Here is a 27,827-nt window from a genome sequence, read left to right on the forward strand (position 1 = left end):
GATTGAGATGCTTATAGAATTTTGCTCCTCAGTCTGTTAATGTGATAGATGACATTTTTAGACTTTCTAAAACTGTCCTAACGTTTCTGGGATAAACTCAACTTGGTCATGGTGTAATTATCTTTTTAAAAGCCACTCAAGTTCAGTTTGCTACAGTTTTGTTTAGGATTTTCGGGAACTGTATTGGTGAGGGAGAGAGCCTATAATTTTCCTTTCTCATACTGACCTTGTCTGTGTTTTTGGCATTAATGTCTCAGAATGAATGGAGGGTGGGGGGAAGTATTCCTCCTTTTCCATTTTCTGAAAAGTTTGTATAAAATTAAAGTGACCTGCTTATTGAAAGTTTGAAAGAAATGGCCACCGCAAGAAGGCTCCTTCTGGAAGTGGTTATTGGTCATCTCTGTGTGCAGGTTCCCTGGTCTTCGTAGTGCCAAAGTGTGTGGCTTGAACAGGGAGGTCAAGTTTGAAAAGTAACGTAGTGCCCTCCACCCAGGGTGGGAACCATTATTCCTGCAGGTCTGGTGCTGACTGCCATCCTGGCCAGGGCACTGCTATCACCCCTGCTCTGACCTCTGAACTGGAGGATAAGAAGAGGAAGAATTGCATTTAGTGTTTCTCATGCTAAAAACAGTTGATTCCAAGGACTGGAAGAATCAGGATCATTATACAGTTCTTGGACTTAGCCATGTAAGATACAAAGCTACACAGAGACACATCAAAGCAGCTCATAAAGCAGTGGTTTTAAAACATCATGGAAAGCAGCCGGTGAACCAATAAAGGAAAGAGATAATGACTACTTCACTTGCATCACTAAAGTTATAAAATGTATGACCCAGTGAAAAGAGGAGCATTTAACAGTGTAGATCATACATTTGGAAACTCGGTTCCTTCTAAAAGTGAAGCAAGGGGCAGTTTCTTTGAAGTGTTTTTCTCACTATTCAAAAATAATTCCAGATGGTCAAAAAAAAGTTTCTAAACCAGGTGTTATGAATTTATGAATTCATCATTTTATTCCTTCTGGTGTAGTTTTATACTTGGACAGATTTTCTTATTTAGATACAGAAGGAAAAAAGCAGAATATTGTGACAAGAGAGGGATTGAAAAGAAGAACAGAGCAACAAGAGCACAAAGAAAGAAAGAAGAAATGAATTGAAAACATTAGTTGATAATACACATAGCTGTGATACAAGGATAAAAAAATTCAAAGAAGAGAAAGCCAAGGTCAGACGCAGTGGCTCATGCCTGTGACTCCAGCACTTTGGGAGGCTGAGGAGGGTAGATCGCTTGAGCCCAGGAGCTCGCGACCAGCGTGGGCAACATGATGAAACCCTGTCTCTACAAAAAATTAGCCAGGAGTGTTGGTGCACACCTGTAATCCCAGCAACTTGGGAGGCTGAGGTGGGAGAATTGTTTGAGCCTGGGAGGCTGAGGCTGCAGTGAGGTGAGCCATGATCGTGCCACTGCACTCCAGCTTGGGTGACAGAACAAGACTCTGTCTCAACATAAAAAAAAAAAAAGAGAGAGAGAAAGCCAAGAAAGAAGCAAGATAGAAGAGGCAAGAGGCTACAGAAAAGCAAAGACAAGCTGAATTAAAAGCTGCTTGAATAGCTAAGGAGGAAGAAGAGGAAGTTAAACAATAAGCATTGTTGGCAAAGAAGGGAAAAGATATCCAGAAAAGAGTCGTTAAAAGGAAAAGACAAACCTTCAAAATTCAAGGAAGACCTGAAATCACTTTTTCTGACAATAAGTGGAAAAGGTAGAAGAAGTGGGAAAACTTTGTGATAGGCTTCAACTAGCAAGTTTACAACACTTCAGTGAAATACCTCATCTACAAAAATCTAGGAATGGCTGCTCTGGTAAAAACGGAAGAAATAAATGAGCCAATTAGAATGGAGAAAGAGGAAGGGGAGGCTTGTGTGTGTGACAAGCGTCAAAGAATGCAGAGAAATCAACTGTCAAAGGTGGAAATGGCAGTAAAAATTGGTCAGAGGAGCATTGGTCTGCAGTTACTAATTAAAGCCACAGGCCCCTTTTCTGCATGAACTAATTCAATATGGGAAGTTATTACCAATTATATGAACACACATTGTTTTTCTGGAGTCAAGAGAACTTATTGGCAAAGAAAATTGAGCCTCTGAAAACTTGACCCTCATAAAAAAAAAAAGATGACAAAAAAGGCTTTGGATAATTTTTAAAAGAACATGGAGTAGTCTCTCAAGTACATGAAGTAGACTTCCTTCAGATGCACCTGAAAGATGAGGAAAAATAGAGGGAGCAGTACCTGGCAAGACAAAAGAGGACCTCAAGAAACGATATAAAGAAGTTGTTGAGGTGGTAAAGGCAATGAAATGCCCAGGAGCAACTGCTGAATGCAAATGGAGCCGAGAAATGACTTATGGACAGTCTTTGTTGTGTATGCATTTAAAAAATAAAACTGATAATTGGAGATCCTGAGCATCTTTTCAAATGCCTGCTGGCTATTTGTATGTTTCCTTTTTAGAAATGTCTTTTCAGGTCCTCTGCCCATTTTTTAAATATTTTTTTTTGAGATGGAGTCTCACTCTGTCGCCCAGGCTGGGGTGCAGTGGCACGATCTCGGCTCACTGCAACCTTCACTTCCCAGGTTCAAGCAATTCTCCTGTCTCAGCCTCCTGAGTAGATGGGATTACAGATGCCTGCCACCACGCCCAGTTAAGTTTTGTATTTTTAGTAGAGACAGGGTTTCACCATGTTGGCCAGGCTGGTCTTGAACTCCTGACCTCAAGTGATCCTCCCTGCCTCAGTCTCCCAAAGTGTTGGGATCACAGGTGTGAGCCACCATGCCTGGCTTCGTTTGTTCATTTTAAAATCAGGTTATTTATTTTCTTCCTATTGAGTTGTTTGAGTTCCTTATATGTTTTGGGAATAAACCTCTTATTAGATATATGGTTTGCAAATACTGTCTTCCAGTCTATAGGTTGTCTCTTCACTCTGTTTTCTTTTCTGTGCAAAAGCTTTATAGTTTGATACAATCTCATTTGTTATTTTTGCCTTTGTTTCCTGTACGTTTAGGGTCACATCCAAAAAATCAATGCCAAGTAGCTTTTCCCCAACATTTTCCTCTAGTAATTTTAGAGTTTCAGGTCTTATCTTTACATTTTTAATCAACTTTAAGTTGACTTTTGTATGTCATGTGAAACAGTGGTTCAATTTTATTGTTTTGCATGTGGATATCCAGTTTTCCCAAGACCATTTATTGAAGAGACTGCCCTCTCCTCATTGTGTGTTCTTGGCACCTTTGTCAAAGATCAGTTGACCATAATGCATGGATTTATTTCTGGGTTCTCTATTCTGTTTCGTTGGTCGATGTGTCTGTTTTTATGCCAGTACCATGCTGTTTTGATTACTGTAGCTTGGTAGTATATACAAATATACTATGGTATAAAATCATGCAGTGTGATGCCTCCAGCTTTGCAAATTAAAAACCACAATGAAGTATCATCTCACANGAGTTTCAGGTCTTATCTTTACATTTTAATCAACTTTAAGTTGACTTTTGTATGTCATGTGAAACAGTGGTTCAATTTTATTGTTTTGCATGTGGATATCCAGTTTTCCCAAGACCATTTATTGAAGAGACTGCCCTCTCCTCATTGTGTGTTCTTGGCACCTTTGTCAAAGATCAGTTGACCATAATGCATGGATTTATTTCTGGGTTCTCTATTCTGTTTCGTTGGTCGATGTGTCTGTTTTATGCCAGTACCATGCTGTTTTGATTACTGTAGCTTGGTAGTATATACAAATATACTATGGTATAAAATCATGCAGTGTGATGCCTCCAGCTTTGCAAATTAAAAACCACAATGAAGTATCATCTCACATCTGTTAGAATGCCTACTACAGAAAAAGACAAATGATAACAAGTGTTGGTGAGGATGTGCATGCTCTTGGTAGGAATGTAAATTAGTATAGTCATTATGATACATAGTATAGAGGTTCCCCCCAATATTAAAACTAGAACTACCATATGATCCTGCAGTCTCATTTCTGGGTAAATATTTAAAGGAAATGATGTAACTGTCTCAAAGAGATATCTGTATTCTTATATTAATTGCAACATTATTCACAATAGCCAAGATATGGAAACAACCTAAGTGCCTGTTGACAGATGAATGGATAAAGAATATGTGGTATATAGGGTATATATGTATATATATATATGCGTTTGTGTGTGTGTGTGCATGGATGCATATATATAATGGAATATTATTCAGTCTTTACAAAGAAGGAAATATTGTCATTTTTGACAACATGGCTGAACTTTATTTCATTATGCTAAGTGAAATAAGCCAGACACAGAAAGACAAATACTGCCTTTTTTCATCTATATGTAGAATCTAAAAAAGTCAAACTCTTAGAAGCAGAGAGTAGAATGGTGGTTACCAGGGGCTGGAGAGGGATGGCACAATGACGAGATACTGGTGAAAGAGTACAAATTTTCAGTTATGCAGGATGAATAAATTCTGGAGATCTAATGTACTGTATGATGACTATAGTTCACAATACCATTTTGTTTTTGTTTTTTGAGACAAGGTCTGGCTCTATTGCTCAGGCTGGAGTGCACTGGTGCCATCTCAGCTCAATGCAACCTCTGCCTCCTGGGCTCAAGCCATCCTCCTATCTCAGCCTCCCTAGTAGCTGGCATACACCATGTATTGCATACTTGACATTTGCTAAGAAAGTAGGTCACACCCCCCGCCCCCCGAAAAGTAACTCACACCCCCCACCCCAAAAAGTAACTATGTGAGGTGAGGATATGCTAATTAGCTTGATTTTGGTAAACATTTCACAATGTATACATCTTTTAAAACATCATTTTGTGTACCTTAAATATATACAATTTTTATTTGTCAATTGTTCCTCAATAAATCAGGAAAAAAATAAAACTGGAAATACTGAACAAAAAGCAAGTCTGATAGAGCTCATCTGTTAAGCATTTTCTTTGTGAAAAGATTTTAATTTTCTGCTTCTCTTTTGTATAATTAAAAATTTTTAATTATGATAAAAATAGCATAAAATTTACCATTTTAACCATATAATTGAGTGACATTAACTACATTTACAATGTTTTGCAACCATCACTGCTGTCCATTTCAGAACTTTTTCATCATTCTAAACTGAAACTCTGTAGCCATTAAATAATTCCCCAAACTCAGGCCAGGCACGGTGGCTCACACCTGTAATCCCAGCACTTTGGGAGGCTGAGGCAGGCGGATCACCTGAGGTTAGGAGTTCGAGACCAGCCTGGCCAACATGGTGAAACCGTGTCTCTACTAAAATACAAAAATTAGCCAGGCGTGGTGGCAGGCTCCTGTAGTCCCAGCTACTCAGGAGCCTGAGGCAGGAGAATCACTTGAACCCTGGAGGTGGAGGTTGCAGCGAACCGAGATGGCGCCATTGCACTCCGGCCTGGGCGACAAGAGCAAAACTCCATCTCAGAAAAAATAAAATAAATAAATAGATTCCCCAAACTCTCTTCCCTAGCTCCTAGTAACTTGTATTGACTGTCTGTCTTTATGAATTTGCCTACTCTAGGTACCTCAAATAAGTAGAGTTAAACAATATTTGTTTTTTTGTGTCTGGTTTATTTCACTTAGTGTAATATTTTCATCTATGTTCTAGTATGTATCAGAATTTCATTCCCTTTCATGGCTGAGTAATATATTCCATTGTATGTATAGCCCATATATTTTTATCCATTCCTCTGCTGATGCACATCTGGCTATTGTGAATTATGTGCTTATGAACATTGGTGTGTAAGTATCTGTTTGAGTCCCTGCTATCAGTTCTGCTGGGTGTATTCCTAGAAGGAAATTGTTGGGTCATATGGTAATTCTATGTTTAACTTTTTGAGTTCCTGCCAAACAGTTTTCCACAGTGGCTGCACCATTTTACATTTCCACCAGCAATGCAGGAGGGTTCCAATTTCTTCATTTCCTTGCTAACACTTTTTATTTTCTGTCATTTTGATAAGAGCCATTCTAATGTGTATGGAGTGAAGTGACATCTCATTGTGGTTTTGATTTGCTTTCCCTAGTGGCTAGTGATGGCTGAGCATCTTTTCATATGCTTATTGGCCCTTCGTACATCTTTGCAGAAATATTTACTTAGGCCCTTTATCCATTTTTGAATTGGGTTGTTTGGTTTCTTTTGGTGGTGGTTGTTGAGTTGTAGGATTTCTTTATATATTCCGGATATTAATTCCTTATCATATATATGCTTTGCAAATATACTATTGCTTATTTATTTATTTTACTTGTTCATTTTGAGACAAAGCCTCACTCTGTCACCCAGGCTGGAGTGCAGTAGCATGATCAAGCTCACTGTGTCCTTGACCTCCTGGGCTCAAGGGATCCTCCCACCTTTGCCTCCTAAGTAGCTGGGACCACGGGTGCATGCCATCACACCCGGGTAATTTTTTTATTATTGTAGAGACAAGGTTTTGCTGTGTTTCTCAGGTGGTCTCAAACTCCTGAGCTTAAGCAATCATCCTGCCTTTGCCTACCAAAGTGGTGGGATTACAGGCATGAGCCACCACACCTGACCTGTTTATTAAAAAAACTATTTGACTATACTTTCTATTTCTTTTTGAGTCAGTTTTAGTAAGTTGATATTCTTGGGGAACTTCCCCTAATTGTCTAAAATTTGTAATTTATTGACTTAATGTTGATAATATTCTCTTACTAATTTTTGTCTTACTATATAAGATGTCCCCTTATTTGCTAATATTCTTTATCTTCTTTCTGTTTTCCTAATCATTCTTGCTCCCCTCATTCCCAGATTCAAAACAACTTATCATCTTCCTAGGAGTTTCTCATTTCTGTTGTTTTTGTTATTACTTGCAGGATTCCATGTTTTCCTCTAGAGTTTCTCTTACATTATTTTTGGGAATAGGAGTCAGAAATTACTCCCCCCAAGTTTGCCAATTGGCAGGAACCATAACTCTTTACATAGAATTTAGCAATGTAGTCTCATTATTCTTTTAAGATCCTCAAGATTACTAGCCATTTACTGACTGAATTAGAAATGGGAACTTGATTTTCTTAATTCTAGTTCAATGTTTCTATTACATCTGAAATGTTTTTAGGAAACTTTCAGTGTATACTTTTTAGGAATAGTTTTTATATGAGTTGGAGGAAACAATGAGAATTGTTATTCAGAATCTTATCTGAGAACTGTTATTCAGAGCCAACTCATTAAAACTTTTTTTTATTATACTTTTAAGTTCTGGGATACATGTGCAGAATGTGCAGGTTTGTTACATAGGTATTCACATGCCATGGTGGTTTGCTGCACCTGCCAACCTGTCATCTACATTGGGTATTTTTCCTAATGCTATCCCTCCCCTAGCTCCCTAAAGCCAACTCGTTTTTGTTGAATGAGTGAAAAATAATCAGATACCTCAACGAGAGCAATGAGAATTGTTTTGGAGATTGTGATAGAGGAAAGAATGAGACCAATTATTCTCAAATCTGAATATTTATAGGAATCACTATAGGAGAACTAGTTAAAAATGTAGATTTCTGAGTCTCACTTGCAGAAAGTCTGATTTAGTGGCTTCATTGGGCAGAATAACGGCCCCCAAAGACGTCTGTGTGCTTATCCTTAGAACATATCCATAGGTTATGTTACATATGGCAAGGGGTAATTAAGGTTGCAGGTGGAATTAAAGTGCTGATCAGCTGATATGGGGATTACCGAAGTGGGCCCAATGTTTAAGGGTTCTTATATGGGCGAGAGGAGGCAGAAGAGTCAGAATCTGAGAAATGGCGTTATGATAAAGATTTGGCTGGCTATTGATGGTTTCAAAAAAGTTTAACATTACAAAAAAGATTTGGTGTTTAGGAAATGTTAGCTTGACATGATAGTTGATTCCTACTGTACCCAGCAACCATATTCTCTTTTTATTTCTATTACGTTCACAAACCAGGCCAGTATATCTGTAGTCAAATAATTAGGATTTCAGCAATGTACTCATCAAAGACTTTATGACTTTCTTTTGGAAAAATGATTGTCAGATGATAGCTTTGTATGACAGAAACTTCATATTTTATATGCCTGTGCATAAAGAATGCTCATTCTAAGATGGATGCGAACTGAATAGAGATATCTTGATAGATAGTTTCTGGACCTCTTGGGAGTTCTAATTAGTCATGAAAGTGTAAAAACAAATAGTATATGGTGTGCTTTGATGTAGGATAAGAGTTAAAGGAAAACAGTGAGGATGAAGAAAAGTGAGGTTGAAATGAGGATGAAAATATGGTATAAATAAAAAAACTATACAGATTTTCACAGTTTGATCAGTTCTGTGTGAGGGTAGAGTTTTTGAATTTTCGATTCCTGAACAAATGTCTCACTTTCTTTTCCCCGTTTCTTTTACTTTTCTCGTAGGACTGCATTTTTCTCTTCAAGGAATATCAGACATCTTTTCATAAAACAAGGAAACAGATTTTAGAATCCTCAGGGGAAAAATCTTTTGAGGTTTCAGAAATGTATATATTTGGAAAATTTGAAGCTTTTTGCAAACGACTGGAGAAGGTAAGCATTATGCAGTCATCATACCCCACTCCACACCACACCTTTTTGGTGATTTTGTATTTTATGTAGTGCCATTGAGAATTATTGTTCCTGATATCTTGTCTCACTATTGTTATGACTCGTCTAATATTACTTACAGGTCACTGCATTTTATTATAACTTATTTTTTCATTCCTGGTTACTGCCTTATGCCAGTAACATAAGCGCTATGGTCAACTTTCATATCTCTCAAGACCTCAATTTATCTCTACCTATGGAACTTCAGCTTAAAAGGCTCTGCTCTTAACAATTATATTAGGCTGAGAAAAAGTATGAGATGAAATACCTGCAAAGCCTGGTGGAAGTCAGTAGTTGTGGAATCTCTGGATGTATAAGCATGTCCTCTTTCTGAGCCAGTGTATATGGTGTGGGTGGTATCTTTGCTGGACAGACATAGGTTTGATTCATTTATTAGGACTGGTTGGAAAGGAGTGACATTATTTCGGGGGATATAGGCCAGCCCATATCAGCGACTTCTTGGAGTCATCCTTTGAAAAGTATGTAAAGATCTCATTTAGGTATTCTTCCCCCAACTTCGCTAGTTCCCTGGATCCTCCTAGTATTTAGAATCTTGTTCATCATTTGTTGGAAAGTAATGCGGGACATTACATAGGTTGAAGACCTAGACGTGTTTGGAAGCCTATTTTTATTAGTAACTTCCTGATCAAGCCAGGACAGGAAAGTATGAGTAATGAACAGAACCAAGTTGCTGAGTGGGATCCTTCATACATACTTCTTTGATGCTGTTTTTTTTCAATTTGTTTCTTTAACAGCTTTATTGAGACATAATTAATATACTATACTATTTACCCACTTAAACTGTACAAGTGAATGTTTTCTAGAATATTCACAGGGCTGTGCAGTCATTACCACAATCTAATTTTAGAACATTTTCACTCCCACTAAAAGAAACCTTGTGCCCATTATCAGTCATACCCCATTCTCTCCTCTCCCCAGTTTTAAGCAACCACTGATCTACTTTCTCTATAGATGTACCTATTCTGGACATTTTGTATAAGTGGAATCATATAATATGTGGTCTTTTGTGGCTACTTTCACTTAGCATAATGTTTTCAAAGCTCATCTATATTATACCTTTTTTTTTGTTTTTTTGTTTTTGTTTTTTTTTTTTTAAGACGGAGTCTCGCTCTGTCGTCCAGGCTGGAGTGTGCAGTGGCGTGATCTCTGCTCACTGCAAGCTCTGCCTCCCGGGTTCACGCCATTCTCCTGCCTCAGCCTCCCGAGTAGCTGGGACTACAGGTGCTTGCCACTGCACCTGGCTAATTTTTTGTATTATACCATATTTTAGAACTTCATTCCATTCATCATTGAAGAATATTCCATTGTATGGATAATATCACAGTTTATTTTTCTACTCATCAGTTGATGGACATTACGATTATTTCCACTTTTTGGCTATTATGAATAATATTGCTATGAACATTTGTGTACAAGAGTTTGTGTAAGCATATGTTGTCATTTTTCTTGGGTATATGTGCAGAAGCAGAATTGCTAGGTCATATGGCAATCCATGTTTAACTTTTTGTTGATAACCCCAACTAACCAGCAAAGTATGAGGTTTGTGATTTCTTCACATCCTTGCCAACACTTGTTATTACCTGTCCTTTTGAATTTAGCCATTCTACTGGGTATAAGGTGGTGTCTCATTGAGGTTTTGATTTGCACTTCCCTGATCGCTAATGATGTGGAGCATCTTTTCATGTGCTTTTGCCCATTTGTATATCTTCTTTGAAAAAACATCTATTCAAATTCTTTGCATATATTTAACTGAGTTATTTGTCTTTTTTTGTTGTTGTTGAGTTGTAGGAGTGCTTTATATATGCTGGGTATAACTTCCTTATCAGATATATGATTTACAAGTATTTTCTCTTATTTTTGGGTTATCTTTTCACTTTCTTGATGGTGTCCTTTGAAGTATGATAGTTTTAATTTTAATGAAGTTCAATGTATCACATTTTCTTTGTTTTCCTTGTGTTTTGATGTCATATCTAAGGAGCTGTTATACAGGGCTGTTTTATGCACAATAGATTTTAAAAAACATTTTATTTTTATTTACTAAATTAAAAAAAATTGAGATGGGGTCCTGTTGTTTTACTCAGGCTGGAGTGCAGTGGCGTGATCATAGCTCACTTTGGCCTTGAACTCCTCAGCCTCCTGAGTAGCTGGGACTATAGGCATGTACCATCATGCCTAGCTAATTAAATTTTTGTTTTTTTTGTGGAGATGGGGTCTTGCTATGTTGTTGAGCTGGTCTTGAACTCCTGGCCTCAAGCAGTCCTCCTTCCTCAGCCTCCCAAAGTGCAGAATTATAGGCATGAGCCACTGTGCTCAGCCAGTAGGGATTTTTGGGGGGCAAATGTTCAATTAGGCTACTAGAACAAGTCAAATTAATACACAGGTCTCACTGGTTAGGACAAAGATGCTTAATGTTCTGACTCCACTAGAGCATAAACCTGGAGGTGGGTCTCGGTTACCCTTATTTTCCAGGAGCCAGAACCCTTGCCAACCTGGGTGCCATTTTGAAATTGGTAGTTTCAGGACTCAACCTTATTAGTGGTAAAGATGTTTGCGGGTGGGTCTAATGCTGATAGAATGGTCATCCGTCTGTGAAATAGCAGCCCAGGAATTCCTCTGACGCTAGAGGAAGTGGTCTGTAATGACCAGCTGCATCAGCTGCACCCACTCTGGTCTCTGGAGAAGCCATGCCTCTGGTTTGAAGAATACAACTTCAAGCCACAAGTGCTCAGCAACCAGAGCTGAGGTAGCACTCCCTAGAGGCCTTACCTAAAATGCATCCTGATTGCTAGGTTGTCCCAACTCCCTTGTACTAAGAATGCCTTGACAGACTGGCATTTTTCCCATTGGATAATTGGTGGATATCGGTGTCCACTCTCAAAGGTGGGGCTGTCAAACTTAACCCTGAAGTGTGTCCAGGATTTTACATAATCCACAAGAGATGGTTACCGAGCTGCCTAGGTGGGCTTCCTCTGATGAGTAGGGTATGGAAGGGGCCACTGTTTGACTACCCTTGTGAACTCTTACACAGACGAAAAGGAGAGCCGGAAGGGTGCACTAAGAGCCTATTAGGGAAAGCTGAGATTTGAAGTCAGAATGACCAAGTGGCAAAGTCAAAGGGCAGACAAGACTGAGGTTGGGGTTGGAGAGCTGAGATTTCAGAGTTAGGCAGATATGTTGGGGCCCTTCGAGGAGTAAGTGAAGAAGGCTCTAGTATGTCAGTGTTAGGATGTCTGAAACACACCTTTTTATGACAGGTATAGACTTGATGGTGCATTGAGTATGCCAGAATGAAATGTGTACAATAGTCTTTGCTTCTTCCTCTTCCTGCCATGTAAATTTTGGTGAATATTGGTGTTTTCCAGAGCTCTATCTTCAGTTTTGTTTTCTTCTCACCCTGAACATTTGTGGGAGAGAAGAGAAAAGTTGGAGAGCTGGTACTGCTGGGGGAGATTTGAGGATCTGGAGCTAGTACGTGAGGTAGGGTCTCCACTCATGGTGACGCCGAGATGAGGGAATCACAGCAAGTTGAGAACTGGAAAGGGTGCAAGGTTGGTGAGCCAGAGGAGAGACTATATATTGGTGGTGAGTACTGAGTGATTGAACATTGATAGAGAGATGTTGAAAAAGTCAGGGCCAGGACAAACTAGCAGGAGCATGGCCTTGGTTGATTCCTACAGCTGGCTTTATGTTGCTCTGTGTGGTATGGGGACAGAGGGTCCACTGGCTAAGTTTGAAGGGCAAGCATGGGACTGACCACCATGTCTGCCTCAGATGACCCCTCATCCAACCAATCAACAAAATAGAGGACGTGTTAGTGACAGGAATTTTTTCCCGGTCTCTGGCTGTTGGAGCCAGGTGGTAGAGTAATGAGGTAAGGGTAAAGGAAACAGTCTTAGCAGGTTAGAATAACAGAGTAAGCCAGTAGTAGTTTGCTTTTTGCTCTTTAAAGTAGTTGAGTGGAGCACATGTGTTAGGAGGAGACTCAGACAGTTCCTGTGTTTATATAGAGCATGCGCAACATGCTGTAAATCCCAGTGGCCTTTATTTCCTCCACATTTGCAGTGGCTTCTAGGATGATAGTAGTTTTTGGAAGTGTATGGAAATAGTGGAGTAAGAGCAACAGTTGCTTTGAAAATAGTCCTTCTGGGTGACCATACACGGGGATTCATGTGAATTCTGCTGGCTGTGTAGGAGGATCAGTGGTGTTGTCTTTATGGTGTGTGTGGTATTTGGAAGATTCTCTGAAAACAGGTTTATTTCCTTTCTGGCCATTGGACAAAGGGGCCAGCCCTGGAGAGGATTGAGCATTGTTCTCTAAAGCAGAAGTCAAAATGGGGAAGAGTAAGGAGTAGCCTGTGGACATGAGTTTTTTGTTTGTTTGTTTTGGTGAAGTAGGTGGTGTTAGGTTGAGACAAAGGCAGCCATTTCTGAAATAAAGTCCATTGTGAGGGTTTCCCAGGTCTCATCACCGGTCGGGAATGATTGCTGCCATTATTCAAGCTTCTTGGGCCAGACTTTTACCTGAACGCAGGCGTCAAAGAGGGAACACAGGTGGATATGTGCCAATGTTAATTGTCAGAACTATAGTGAGGGCCAAAAAGCAGGGTAGGACTTCTGAGTCCAGTAATCCAGTGAAATGATTTTCAGAAAATCCTCAAGAGACCGCAGAATGAAGCTGTTTAGTCAAGTTCCCTGCCAACCTTGAAAGAAAAGGTGATTAAACTCTGAAAAAGGTTGTGAACTCTCTCTGGATTCTAACATCTTCTGTCTTAGTCTAAGAAGTAAGAATGACGGATGACAGATTTGTCTTCTGTTTTATCTCCTCTGGTTGGTGTTAGCTAAATTATTCTAGGTCCTGTTTAATGGTTTGTGTTTTATATCAATGATTCATTAAGAGCTTATTTTAGGGAAGTTGCCTACTATCTCATTTAAAAAAACAAAATAACATTTCTCTTTTTAAGATTACAGAAATGATAACTATTGTGCAAACATACTCAACCTTGAGTAATTCTACCATAGAAGGAATAGATATTATGGCAATAAAATTCAGAAATATATACCAAGGGGTTAAGAAAAAGCAATATGACATTCTGGATCCAAGAAGGACAGAGTTTGACACAGATTTCTTAGAATTCATGACAAAAATCAGTGGTTTAGAGGTAAGTAATTATACCTTATTTTTACCTAGTAAAGCTGAAAAGTAGTCGATAGTACTATCCAGTACTTTTTGTAAATATTTACATATGATGTTTCTATATTTATGATTTATTTTAAGTTCCTCTTTCACATTGATCAAACATATTTGCAGTGTAACTTTTAAACTACTCCACTAAAGGTTTTGTTTTTTTAATGAATAATGAGCATATTTAATAAAAGACACCAGAGAATAACTAGAAGCCCAAAGGGCTTTTATAGCTAGGATTCTTTTTTTTTTTGAGATGGAGTCTTACTCTGTCACCCAGGCTGGAGTGCAGTGGAGCGATCTCGGCTCACTGCAACCTCCACCTCCTAAGTTCAAGTGATTCTCCTGCCTCAGCCTCCTGAGTAGCTGAGATTACCGGCACGTGCCACCACGCCCGGTTAATCTTTGTATTTTTAGTAGAGACAGGATTTCGCCATGTTGACCAGGCAGGTCTTGAACTCCTGACCTTAGGTGATTCACCCACCTCAGCCTCCCGAAGTGCTGGGATTACAGGTATGAGCCACTGCACCTGGTCTCATTTTTAATTTACATTAAAATTTGTATTTGATTCTTGTGCTAAGGAGCCAATATTATTTTTCCAGCTCAAGAGAGAATTTGTAAACATTATTCTTTATCAAGTGTGATAAGATTTGAGAACAGATTAGGAAGATGGATCACTCTCCCTGTGGCCTTATGCTTTATGCCTACATTCTCTCTGCCGCTATAGAGGGCAGCTCTGAAGAGGCGTTCCTATCCTGTGTGTCATAGATTCAGGGACACCAGATGGATGACGGGTAGTCAGAAAGTATATCAGATGAGACTGTAAGATGTTTTTCTCTCACCTTTTGGGCTATATGACCTCAGTTGCTCTCTACTGTTAACTGAAACTACTGTTAACCTACGTTTAGCCCAAAGGAATGGTTTCCTCTTGCTGCAGAATTTCCTGGAGACACAAGCAGGGATAAGAATACACTTTGTACACTTTTTAAGTCTGATATCCTTGCCATGAAAGTGTGAAAAATCAGATGTTTTCCTCATGTATTTAAAAAATTCTTTTTTTTTTTTTTTGAGATGGAGTTTCGCTCTGCCGCCCAGGCTGGAGTGCAGTGGCCAGATCTCAGCTCACTGCAAGCTCCGCCTCCCGGGTTTACGCCATTCTCCTGCCTCAGCCTCCCGAGTAGCTGGGACTACAGGCGCCCGCCACCTTGCCCGGCTAGTTTTTTGTATTTTTTAGTAGAGACGGGGTTTCACCGTGTTAGCCAGGATGGTCTCGATCTGCTGACCTCGTGATCCGCCCGTCTCGGCCTCCCAAAGTGCTGGGATTACAGGCTTGAGCCACCGCGCCCAGCCTAAAAAATTCTTTTAAAACTACATTGCATGTAACCTGGGCAATATAAATACATAAGAAAGATCCTAAAATTCTACCCACTCTAACGATAACACATTTTGTTTTTGGCATGGATTTCCTTTCAGTTTTGAAAGTTAGACTCTTTGATGCTAAGATATATTATATTTTAATTATTACTTTTAGTGTTTGGCTGGTTAGGTAGGGTGGAGTTTCCTTCTAAAATGCTTTGAAAGTTAAATCCTTATGGCAATGGGAATTTTGAAAACTTGTTATCTCTTAAATTCTTTTATGATTTATTAAGAAAGATCATATGTTATAAAGGCTTTATTGTGGTCTTAGATTCAAATTTTAGCTTTCAGTAAATTTAGAGCAATATAACCTTTTAATAGTTAAATAATNGGCAATATAAATACATAAGAAAGATCCTAAAATTCTACCCACTCTAACGATAACACATTTTGTTTTTGGCATGGATTTCCTTTCAGTTTTTGAAAGTTAGACTCTTTGATGCTAAGATATATTATATTTTAATTATTACTTTTAGTGTTTGGCTGGTTAGGTAGGGTGGAGTTTCCTTCTAAAATGCTTTGAAAGTTAAATCCTTATGGCAATGGGAATTTTTGAAAAACTTGTTATCTCTTAAATTCTTTTTATGATTTATTAAGAAAGATCATATGTTATAAAGGCTTTATTGTGGTCTTAGATTCAAATTTTAGCTTTCAGTAAATTTAGAGCAATATTAACCTTTTAATAGTTAAATAATTTACTTGAGGCATCAGTGTTTTAATTTTTCTTCCTTTTCCAATGTTTGATTCATGGGTGTGGTATATATTAATAGACCATACCAATATGATCTGTATATACAAATGATTTGCAAAGAATGGTTCCGTTCCATCTTTTGGGTACCAGGAGTTTGGAGTTGACTGTTAAGGATGGTGGGAATATTTATTTATTTATTTATTTATTTATTTATTTATTTATATTTTTATAGAGACGGATTCTTGCTGTGTTGCCCAGGCTGGTCTTCAACTCCTGGCCTCAAGCAATCCTCCCATCTCCCCCCACAAAAGTGCTAAGATTACAGGCATGAGCCACCACTCTGGACCAATGGTGGGACTCTTGAAAGAACATTTTCTACTTCTTGTACTTCCTTAGCAGTAGCAAAGAGGTTTCTGAGAGCAGCAATGTCAGCAAATGACATCTGCTGACCCTGGTGTCTATAGCGTCATTATACTATTCTACCTGAAGTTCTATATATCCCAAAGAAAAATGCTTGTAAGGGACCTTCACTCCTTTTGTAAATTCTCTAGATCAGAAATATCCGATTGGTAATAACCTGCAAAGGCAAACCACATTGTCACTTTAATTTTTCTAGTAGCCACATGAATAAAAGTAAAAAGAAGCAGGTGAAATTAATTTTAATACTCTATTCAACCCAATGTGTTAAATATTTTAAGAGGTCATTAATATAAAATCATTAATGAAATATATTGTATTCTCTTTTTTGTACTAAGTCTTTGAAATCTGGCAGTATTTTACATTTACAGACATCTTGCTTCTACGTAGTGACATTTCAAGTGCTCAATAGCCACATGTGGCCAAAGTCCATCATACTGAATGATGCAGTTCTTGATACTTAGATGGTAGATGTGTTTGAGGCTTGAGGCTATCTTAATTCTGTAGGAAAGGCATTAACTGTTGTTCAACAAAACCAGTGTCTTTAACACCAAAAATCATTTAAATATTAATATTTTATTTTAGGTACAAATACAGGCATTTATGAACAGTAGTTTTGGGAAAATCTTATCTTCTCAGCAGGCTCTTCAGCTACTTCAAAGGTATTCGTAACACTTTAAGCAGTGTAGTTTCTAGGGGGGGTAACTTTAAATCTGAAAATACAATTTCAAATTAAAATGTTGTTAGAAATCTCTCCTATGTAAACCTTAAAACTTACAAACATAAACCATTCAATTACCACTAAATAGACTGGTAAAAATTTGAAATGAAGAATGATATGTTCTAATTGCATTTTTTTGGTAGCAGAAAGTCTTTCAACAAGAAAATGAAATTATTTCTCATGGTTCCCCTCCCTGCCCCCAGCCATGTAATATGTTAGGGGTTAATTTTATAGGTATTGTTGGAAAGGGAACAAATAATGTTTACTCCTACATACTGAAAGAATTTCTGAAAGTGAGATTATCTAAGAGTAATAGATTCCAAAACTTGCCATTTTCCCTCCTGAGGGCTCCTGCACCTTAAAAAAGAATTGTGTATACTTAAGATGTACAGCGTGATATTTTTATATATATAGTGAAATGATTACTACAACCAAGCCAAATGACGTATTCATCATCTCACCGAGTTATCTGTCCCCCACATTTTTCTGTGGTATGAGCAGCTGAAATCTTCTCTCCTTTAGCTTCCTTTCCCTCCATCCTAAGAGCACTACTCTCTCAAAGGGTGGGGAATCCCAGATTAGAGGACTGAGTGGGACTAGAAGCCTTTCCCTTCCAGCACAGAGAGGGCTCAAGACCTGTGTCAGGAATGCTTGCGGAGCTCTTTCCTGAGAGCCAGCGGATCTAGGGTTGGGTCTGGCTTTGCCTAGTACCACGGCTGTAATGTTGGAGACCTGGTGAGACCATTGTAAAAAAAATCAAAACAGAAATAACATGATTTTGACATGTGACAGTACTGCACAGATGGCAGGTACCATTTTCTTGGCGACTTCTGTCTCTGTCTCTCTCTGTCTCTTTCTCTTTTTACCTGTAGTGTGCTGGTGTCAATTCATTTTATTACCAGAATATTGTCGTGTTTAGTATTTCCTGTGTGTCATTCAGTCTCTGAATGGAAGTGACATTTAGCAACAAAGTTGTTTTTATGATTATGGTTATATGGTTATATGGAATTGCATGGAATTAACACTGGCAGAAGGTGAGTCAATGTGTTCTCTTCCATCTTTGCTAAACCATTTCCTCACTCATCGTGTAATCCATTTGTCATTTTCTCTTATCTTGCTTGAATCCCCAGACTTGTCTAGGTCTCTCTTAGTTATAGGCATTTCTGACCCATTTGTAATTTAAATAATTATTTTTGTTACTCTCGACAGATGTCTGTCTTTTCCATAAGATAATTGTAGGTTCCAGGAGAGCTAGGATTGTACCTCCTATCTTGTTCATTGCTTTATCCTAGGACAATGAATGAGGGCTGGTATGAATATTTGTCAAATGAATGAATGAATGGATATTTACTATGACAGCAGTTCTTAAGTATATTTCTCATTTAGTTTTTAATTATTCAGCTTCAATTGCTTTTAGATTTCAGAAGCTGAACATTCCCTGTCTTCGATCAGAAATAAACCACACAATTGAGCGTATTCTTCAGTACTATGTGGCTGAACTTGATGCTACTAAGAAGGCAAGTGGCATGTTTACAAATAAAACGGCACATTAGCACAAAAAGAAAAAAAAATCTGAAAATATTTGCCATCATTGTCTCATGCCAAGCTTTTCAGAGTGATCTTTCACTGCTAAGGAGCACTGACGCTCCCTTCTGGGTGGGAAGGTGCTTGACAGTGTATATTGCTGGACAGCCAGATTTACACCTCTTTGCTCTGAACTGTCTTACCAGTTATCCCACCATCATTTGTTGAATAAGATAAGAAGTCCTTTCCTCATTGCTTGTTTTTGTCATTATTGAGTATGTACCCAAAGGAATAAATCGTTCTGTCATAAAGACACACACGCACATATGTTCCTTGCAGCACTGTTCACAATAGCAGAGACATGGAATCAACCCAAATGCCCATCAGTGGTAGACTAGATAAAGAAAAGGTGGTAGATAAAAAAGAACGAGATCATGTCCTTTGCAGGAATATGGATGAAGCTAGAGGCTATTAACCTAAGCCAACTAGAGCAGGAACAGAAAACCAGATACCACATGTTCTCACTTGTAAGTGGGAGCTAAACACTGAGTACACATGGACACAAAGAAGGGAACAGTAGACACTGGGGCCTACTGGAGGGTGGGAGAAGGGAGAGGATCAGAAAAAGTAACTAATGGACACTAAGTTTAACACCTGGGTGATGAAAAAATCTGTACAACTAATCCCCATGACACGAGTTTGCCTATATAACAAACAGGTAACCCCGAACTTAAAAATAAAAGTTAAAAAAACTATCTTTTTGTGACCGTTTTCTGGTGTGTATATAGCAAAGCCCGTTTAAGTTAGTATTTTTACCTGTAGAAATATGGGCTCTAGATACTATTATGACAGATACTAATATTATGCAGCTATGTGCTCCTTTTGAATACCTCCTTGAACTTTGGGATGAGGGCAGAAAAAAAATACATGTAATAGGAAATAAAGGTGAAGAGAAAATTAAGTGTCGTATATGGGCAACATCATTGTTTCAAAGTCTCAGGTTACCTCGGATGTGCGTTTACATATTTATTGGCTACCTACTGTATATAAAATGTGAATAATGATGAAACTATACAAAGGTAACTGTATATATTTTTTTGCCTTCTCCCTTGTATTGAATTCAAACATTAACACCAGATTTTTAATTACAGCTTTATCATTCTCAGAAAGACGACCCCCCTCTTGCTCGCAACATGCCCCCTATAGCAGGAAAAATACTCTGGGTGAGGCAGCTCTATCGCCGGATAAGTGAGCCCATCAATTATTTCTTTGTAAGCCAATAATTAAATTTTAATATATGGATTTTAATATATGGATTTTAATATAACAAATATATTGTATCCTATAATATTCGTGTCCACTAAAGTAGCCAACGAAGAGCCAATTCTTTTACCAGAAAAGGAAAATTTAGTTTGTAAATATACTTGAGAGAGACAAAGTCAATTCCTTCAGGTTTAGTAGATAAACCAGTCTAATTACAGTTATCTCAAAGTCAGTGAATCTTATAATTTTATGTCTTTTAATAACACAGGACACCTTGTAAAGCCTTTAAAAAAATAAAAATAAAAAATTTGAAAACACAGTAAAGTACAGGCCTGGCACGGAAGCTTACTTCTGTGCATGGGCAGATAGGTCACTGATATATACTCAGTGAAGGTGGAGATAAACCCAAAGAGTGTATTCCTGTGTGAAGAACTGCCACTGAGAGCGGAATATAATACAGTTGATTCATTCTCTGTGTCCCTAAGATTATTAGAGTTCTGAAAAACAGGACAGTCTTGGTTGGGCCCTGTTGGCATTCTGAGACTGCCAGTTTGTCTTTTCTTTGTCCTTGTTGTTTTCTTAAATTTTATTTAAGAGACAGAATCAGAAGGCAGAGTTGGTTTGCCTGGTCTCGTGTCTTTTGCTTATAGAACAACATAACTACAAAACAGTAGTTTTGCAAGTAATTGTATTATTTAAGCATTATTAAATATGAAGATTCTGTTGTTTCTCTTTTGCTGCTATCATTTGTGTCATTGTTCTGAATATTAAAAAAAAATTAAAACCCTGAGTCCCTACTCGGGGGACTCAGTTGCTGATTGACTTTGTGGTGGGAGGGCCCTGTTTGACATGTGAATCGAAACCTAAATCTTTTGATTTTTACCTTAAGAAATTTTATTATTTATTTATTTATTTATTTATTTATGATGGAGTTTTGGTTTGTCGCCCAGGCTGGAGTGCAGTGGCGCAGTCTTGGCTCACTGCAACCTCCGCCTCCTGGGTTCAAGTGATTCTCCTGCCTCCAGCCTCTGGAGTAGCTGGGATTACAGGCACCCGCCACCATGCCTGGCTAATTTTTTTATATTTTTAGGAGAGATGGGGTTTCACCATGTTGGCCAGGCTGGTCTTCAACTCCTGACCTCAGGTGATCCACCTGCCTTGGCCTCCCAAAGTTCTGGGATTACAGGGGTGTGCCACAGTACCTGGCCAATAAATTTTATTTTATTGTATTTATTTATCTTTTTGAGACGAAATCTCACTCTGTCACCCAGGCTAGAGTGCAGTGGTGCGATCTCAGCTCACTGAAACCTTCGCCCCCCAGGTTCAAGTGATTCTCTTGCCTCAGCCTCCCGAGTACCTGGGATTACAGGTGCCTGCCACTACACCTGGCTAATTTTTGTATTTTTAGTAGAGACGGGATTTCACCATCTTGGCCAGGCTGGTCTTGAACTCCTGACCTCGTGATCCACCCGCCTCGACCTCGTGATCCACCCACCTCAGCCTCCCAAAGTGCTGGGATTACAGGCGTGAGCCACCACACCTGGCTAAGAAATTTTATTTTTATTGTTTGATACATGGTTACCTTTTTTTGTGTGCTGGAATTTAGGAATTTGCCCTGATACTCACGGTTCAAGGAACATCAGTCAATTATATCTTGTCTAGAACAGTGGGATGGGATCAGAAAATGAGGTAGAGACTCTGAATGCCTGGGGCAGGCTGTGGGGCTCGAGGCATCTCTCTCTCTAAACCCTTTCTTTCCTTTTCCAGTCTTCCCTCTATGTACTGATAACGTTTCCCTACTTCTGCCTCCTGCTGATATGGCCTTCTGTATCTCTGTTTTACTGTGAGGCAGAATCTAAACTGGTAGCATAATTATTTGATATCATTTTGCATATAAATACTTTCATTATTTGGATATAAAAACATTCAGCAATCTTTTAAAGTAAATCTTTCTTTTCCCTTAAAAAAACAGAAAAACTCAGACATTTTATCAAGTCCGGACGGTAAAGCTGTCATCCGTCAGTATAACAAGATCTCCTATGTGCTGGTGGAATTCGAGGTGGTCTATCACACAGCCTGGATCAGAGAGATTTCACAGTTACATTACGGTGTGTATAACACTGCAGTGAGCCTGCAAAGTAGGGATTAGGTGATTTTGAATGAGTTCATAGTTCTGGAGAACTTTTTCCATCCCTTCCACATAATCTTAGGATAGTTACAATTTAGATTTAGGGATGCTACAGTGGTTTACTTGTTTACAATTGTTAACAATATTCTGATTTTATAAGTGAAAATGATCATAACCTTGAAGTTGACATACTTAACTTAGGATTTTCCACTGAAAAACAGTATTTGAAAGTAAAAATATCTTTAGGGATATTTCTCCAGACTTTATGAAGGTGTTCATATTCAGTTGTATCATGGTATAGATTCAAATCTCAGTCCCATTCTGGGGAGAAAAATTGCATCCTGCCTTCCTTCCTCTCTCCCTGCTTCCCTTCCTTGCTGTGTCCCTCCTTTACTTTCTCCCTTTTTTTATTGCTGAATTTAATTTCAGATTTGAGCTCCAGTAAATGAAGCGTTTCAGTGCACTGTGTCTGTGTGCCTCTCGGGGGAGGGCTTATGTGTTGCCAAGGCTTTCGGTGGAGTTAAATGTGAGACGGGATGGTTCTTAGCCATCATCCAGCCCTCCGGGATGTTGTTTTTGTGTAGGCTCAGTGGTTGGCCAGTTCAGATTCCTGCTTTGTCTCGTCTTAACCTTAAGCTCTTAGTTATAATCTCAATCCTAAACTCTTATCTGTGATCTTGGCGGACCCCTTACCGTGTCCCTTGGTAGAAAGGTTTCTCCCTCCCAAACCAGGGTCTCCACCTAAGCAGAGCACAGCACTGCAGGCACAGGAAGCACCAGTTCTGCAGGTGGGTTGCTGGAACGATGGTGAGAGGAATCACTCCTACTTCTGCCTCTTGGTTCCAGAACTCATGTATTTTAGCTGTGTGGGGACACAGCACTTATCTACCGGCCATTGATTCACAGCATACCTGCATCCTAGAGGACAGTGCCCCAGTCCCCGCAGGGTGTCGTCCCTAATAGGAACCATAGGTAAGCCTTTAATAAGCCACTTTTATCAGGCCAGCTGTTTCTGGGTGCTGTGCTATATGGAGGACCCTGTGGACGCTAAAGAAAGTCTGTTTATGGAGCAAAACTCTCCAAGGAGCTTCGAGAGGAGCTTAAAACTCAGACTATGGAAAAAGGCAAAAGAGAATTTTTAACAACTGAAGCATATACGGGTTTTGTTTTGGTTCTACAATGCCGTGCACTTAAATTTTTTTTTTCTCCTGGTGGTTTTTCTGCCCTCAATACCCTTTCTCTTATCTGCACGTATTCAAAAACAAGCTCTACAGTCACCTGGTTCATACAACCTTTCCTTATTCTTCCTGGCAGAAAATAATAATTCCTCCAGAGCTCACCACACACTTCGTCTGTAGCTCTTTCTCATGACACTTACTGCTTTATAGATCTACCCTGTGTCCCCTACACATTCCAACGTTACCCTCTATGTCTGTTTCATCTGATATCCTTTAAAAAGTGGTCATATCTAACATTCATACAGTGCTCACCATGTGCCAGGCTTTGTCTCAGCATGTTACATGTATTGTGCAAATTACTTTAATCCTAACAGCAACCCTCCAAGGAACTATTGTTAGCCTTGTTTTACAGATGAGAAAACTGAGGCACTGACACGTTAAGTGGCTTGCCCAAAATCACACAGCTCATTCAAATTCAGATAGTCTGGCTCCCAAATCCGTTCTCTTAACAATTGTACTGTACTGTTTCTAATAGTGCCAAGAATGATGCCTGGCATGCTTGGGAGCTCTTAAAATATTTTTAAAATGTCCAATAAGTAGACATTAGACAATCTTGATGAATAATGATTTTATCAAGTTTCCCGAAGAGTTTGTTTCCCTTGAGAACATCAGTTGGCCCTTGTTGGGTGCAATATACTCATTGTAATGGATTGATACCCAGGAGAAGTGGTCGCATACAAACAATATGAAGTAGAATTCTTTCATACTTTCAGTACTAAGTATAATTCTTTCATGTTCTTTCACAAGTAAAACAAACAATCAGAATTCTTTAATGTCTTTTATTTCATTTCAGAAAAGTGAATTTCTCTGGAAGGCTTCCTTTATCCTAGTGACGTAACTGTACTTAGCCACACATAGGAGTTTGTAGTAATAATTAGATATGTAGCATCAGCCTCCTTTAGTTGGTTGCTCTGTAAAGTTTCTCTGATGGTGATTCACATAGAATGAAATGCTCATCTTGTCCCAGAGCAGAATTCCTGGCTGTCGTTATTGGTCCATTTTAGTTGTCTTGTTGACTTTTTGTCTTTTCAAGCAAGCTCATTTCACTGTTCAAAAGTTCTTTTGGAATCTCCTTGGTAGGATAAGTGATTTATTTATTTACTTATTTTTATTTTACTTTAAGATCTGGGATTTCTGCACCTATCCACCCGTCATCTAGGTGTTAAGCCCCACATGCATTAGGTATTTGTCCTAATATTCTCCCTCCTCTTGCTCCCCACCCCCTAACAGGCCCCGGTGTGTGCTGTTGCCCTCCCTGTGTCCATGTGTTCTTATTGTTCACCTCCCACTTATGAGTGAGAGCATGCGGTGCTTGGTTTTCGGTTAGGATAAGTGATTTCTAACACATCTTAAAAAGATTCTAAATGAGTTGGATAAAATTTTAAGTTGAAATTGTCATGAAACTTGCATCATTAAGGGCCATATCAAGACTAATTTTATCTGATGAGTAAAAGTCAACTAACTTCAAAGAGATATACAGACTATTTTCATTTTACTGGAAGTTTGATGTGGCCACATTCAACAAAACAATGTGAAGTTTGGAAGATGTGGTGATTGTGATAAAATTCTCATATTCGTAGTGTTTGTTAATACAAGATGTAATTCAAACTAGCACATACTAGTCTATAATAAGTGTTTTATTATTATGCCTGTAGAAGTTCTTTGTATTAAGCTGACAAATAATCTAAGGCTACCCAGTAAGAACGGCTTGGGCCTATGTATTTCAATTCATAATAAAATAGATATCTGAAAATGCCTGTTTATATGAATGATGTTTATGTGAGATGTAGTGTAAAACATCTTCCCTCCATTCTAGGAGTTCACAACTCAATGGTATTTAATAAATATTTCTTACTGATATTGAGTCTAATTATCAGAAATTCAGGATGGAGATTAAATTTAAATAAACCTCTTTAAAGAAGACAGTTTGGGGTCTGAGTGGGAACGAGTTTGAAATGAGGTGGGGCATCTTTTGTGATTCTAACCATCTTCTGGTTCTTTCTCAAGGGTCAACTCATAATCCGTAAGATAAACTAACATAGATCTCTTCAGCCCTCTCAGAAAAATATTGCAATTCATAGCACAAAGCACCATTCTTGGTCAATGTTTCTCTCCCTGGATCTGATTTTATGGCTTTGCAGACACTTTTCATTCATTTATCTTTGTTTTGAGTTTTGAGTGTTCACTATGTGCCAGACGCTGTGCCTTAGCATCTGGGGCATCTAAAACATTTCCTTTGCCCTCAAGAAGTTAGTATTCCAGGGGGCAAGACAGAAACATAAACAGAGCTGGAAGCAGAAAGGAAATTCAGAATGAGTTAATGTCAATCATTATTTATTTGTAGCTTTACAAGCCACGCTTTTTGTGCGACATCCAGAAACAGGGAAGTTGCTGGTTAATTTTGATCCCAAAATTTTGGAAGTTGTTCGGGAAACTAAGTGCATGATAAAAATGAAGTTGGATGTACCAGAACAGGCAAAGAGGTTGCTAAAATTGGAAAGTAAATTGAAAGCAGACAAACTGTATTTGCAGGTAAGATAGATTATGTTTTCTAATTATATTTGAAGGAGCTTTTTGGTTAAAAAAAAATATATATATATGTATACACATATCCCTGCAGTTATGCTTCATGGCATTGAGGGAAAATTTGTTAATATGTTGATTCTTGATAGAATTAAAATACTGACTTGCAAACCAAAGATAAGATTGGAAATGGAAAGCAAAAAGTGAGAAGATTATCAGAAACCAGATTTAGGTTTCTGGATAATGACACTGACGAAATAGCAAGTTTCAAAAAATATTAATGTAATTTTATAGATCTTGTGCATTAAATTTTATAATATAGTTATCCTAGAATATTATGAGATATAAATTAATAAAGTGGGGTGACAGTACAATACAAGTAGAGATGATTGTCAACATTGTGAGGCAAAAAGGAGCATTATTTCAATTAAAGTTCACTAGTACGTCAAACTAAAATCTAACAAAATGAAAACGGCAGGCAAAAACTGACATTAAAATGTACTGCTGGGCATGGTGGCTCACGCCTATAATCCCAGCACTTTGGGAGGTCAAGGTGGGTGGATCACTTGAGGTCAGGAGTTCAAGACCAGCCTGGCTAACATGAGGAAGCCGGGTGTGGTGGTGTGCGGCTGTAATCCCGGCTACTCGGGAGGCTGAGGCAGGAGAATTGCTTGAACCCGGGAGGTGGAGGTTGCAGTGAGCCGAGATCACGCCACTGCACTCCAGCCTGGGCGACAGAGTAAGAAAAAAAAAAAAACTGCCGTCAAGGGTTGGTGATTGATTCAACCTTTGATTCAAAGATCAAATCAAAGTATGTTCAAATCCTAACACATTGTTTCTAAAATGTTTGGCAAGAGTTAAGTAACATGAGAATTTCTTTAGAAAGCCAGTTAAAATAGCAAGCTGCATTAACTCATCTTCTTTGCTTTTCTTGGCAGGCTGTGGACATATATTTTGGGAATGCAGGAAATTATATAAATGCAAGGACATTTTTCCCAAGTACAATTAGTAATAGCAAAGGACTAGAGTCTAACTTCAACAATAGAGAACTGATTAAATATGAGTTATAAGATAACTACACAGACATTAATGGAACAGCTGAGTATTCAATGAGAAAATGAACTCTATTTGTGTGGTACAAAATTTATAATTTTATAATCAATCATATAATAAACTACAAACTTTTCCTGTTTTTTTTTTTTTTTTTTTAGACAGAGTCTTGCTCTGTTGCCAGGCTGGAGTGCAGTGGCATGATCTCCGCTCACTGCAACCTCCACCTGCTGGGTTCAAGCAATTCTCCTGCTTCAGCCTCCCGAGTAGCTGGGACCACAGGCGTGCGCCACCATGCCCAGCTAATTTTTGTATTTTTGGTAGAGACGGGGTTTCACCATGTTGGCCAGGATGGTCTCCATCTCTTGACCTTGTGACCTGCCCACCTCAGCATCCCAAAGAGCTGGGATTACAGGCCTGAGCCACTGCACCTGGCCTATTGTTTGTCATTTTTATGATAGCCCTCCTGGTGAGTGTGGGGTGATATCTCCTTTTGATTTTGTTTTCATTTCCCTAATGGCTGGTGATTGTTGAGCACCTTTTCATGTGCTTACTAACCTTTTGCATACTTTCCTTCAGCAGCATCTATTCAGATCCTTTGCTCATTTTTAAATTGAGTATTTGTCTATTTTTTTTGATCATAAAGTTCATTTTAGGTTTTAAATACTAGTCCCTTATCAGATATATGATTTGCAAATTTCTTTTCCCATTTTTTTGGGTTGTATTTTCATTTTCTTGTTGGTGTCCTTTGAAGCACAAATATTTTAAATTTTGCTGAAGTCCAGTTTATCTACTTTGTCTTTTGTGTTTTTAGTGTCATATCTAAGAAACCTTTTTCAAATACAAAGTCATGAAGATTTATGCAATGTTGTCTTGCAGCAGTTTAGCTCTTACCAAAATAATATTTATTTTATTTTTTATTTTTATTTATTTATTTTTTGAGACGGAGTCTCGCTCTGTCACCCAGGCTGGAGTGCAGTGGCTGGATCTCAGCTCACTGCAAGCTCCACCTCCTGGGT

At 38.5% G+C, this 27,827-nt stretch overlaps 1 protein-coding gene across 1 annotated transcript in view; it reads left to right on the forward strand.

Annotated features, from left to right (window-relative positions):
• DNAH8 (dynein axonemal heavy chain 8) overlaps window positions 1-27,827 on the forward strand; it is a 333,448-nt gene that overhangs the window by 48,844 nt on the left and 256,777 nt on the right. The window contains 7 exon segments of the mRNA XM_017870032.1: window positions 8,431-8,577; window positions 13,617-13,814; window positions 16,947-17,023; window positions 18,500-18,599; window positions 19,758-19,877; window positions 21,842-21,977; window positions 25,580-25,767. Of these exon segments, the coding sequence (XP_017725521.1) occupies window positions 8,431-8,577; window positions 13,617-13,814; window positions 16,947-17,023; window positions 18,500-18,599; window positions 19,758-19,877; window positions 21,842-21,977; window positions 25,580-25,767 (966 nt within the window).

Source organism: Rhinopithecus bieti, unplaced genomic scaffold (genome assembly GCF_001698545.2).
Source record: "Rhinopithecus bieti isolate Rb0 unplaced genomic scaffold, ASM169854v2 scaffold_4553, whole genome shotgun sequence".
Lineage (NCBI taxonomy): Eukaryota > Metazoa > Chordata > Mammalia > Primates > Cercopithecidae > Rhinopithecus > Rhinopithecus bieti.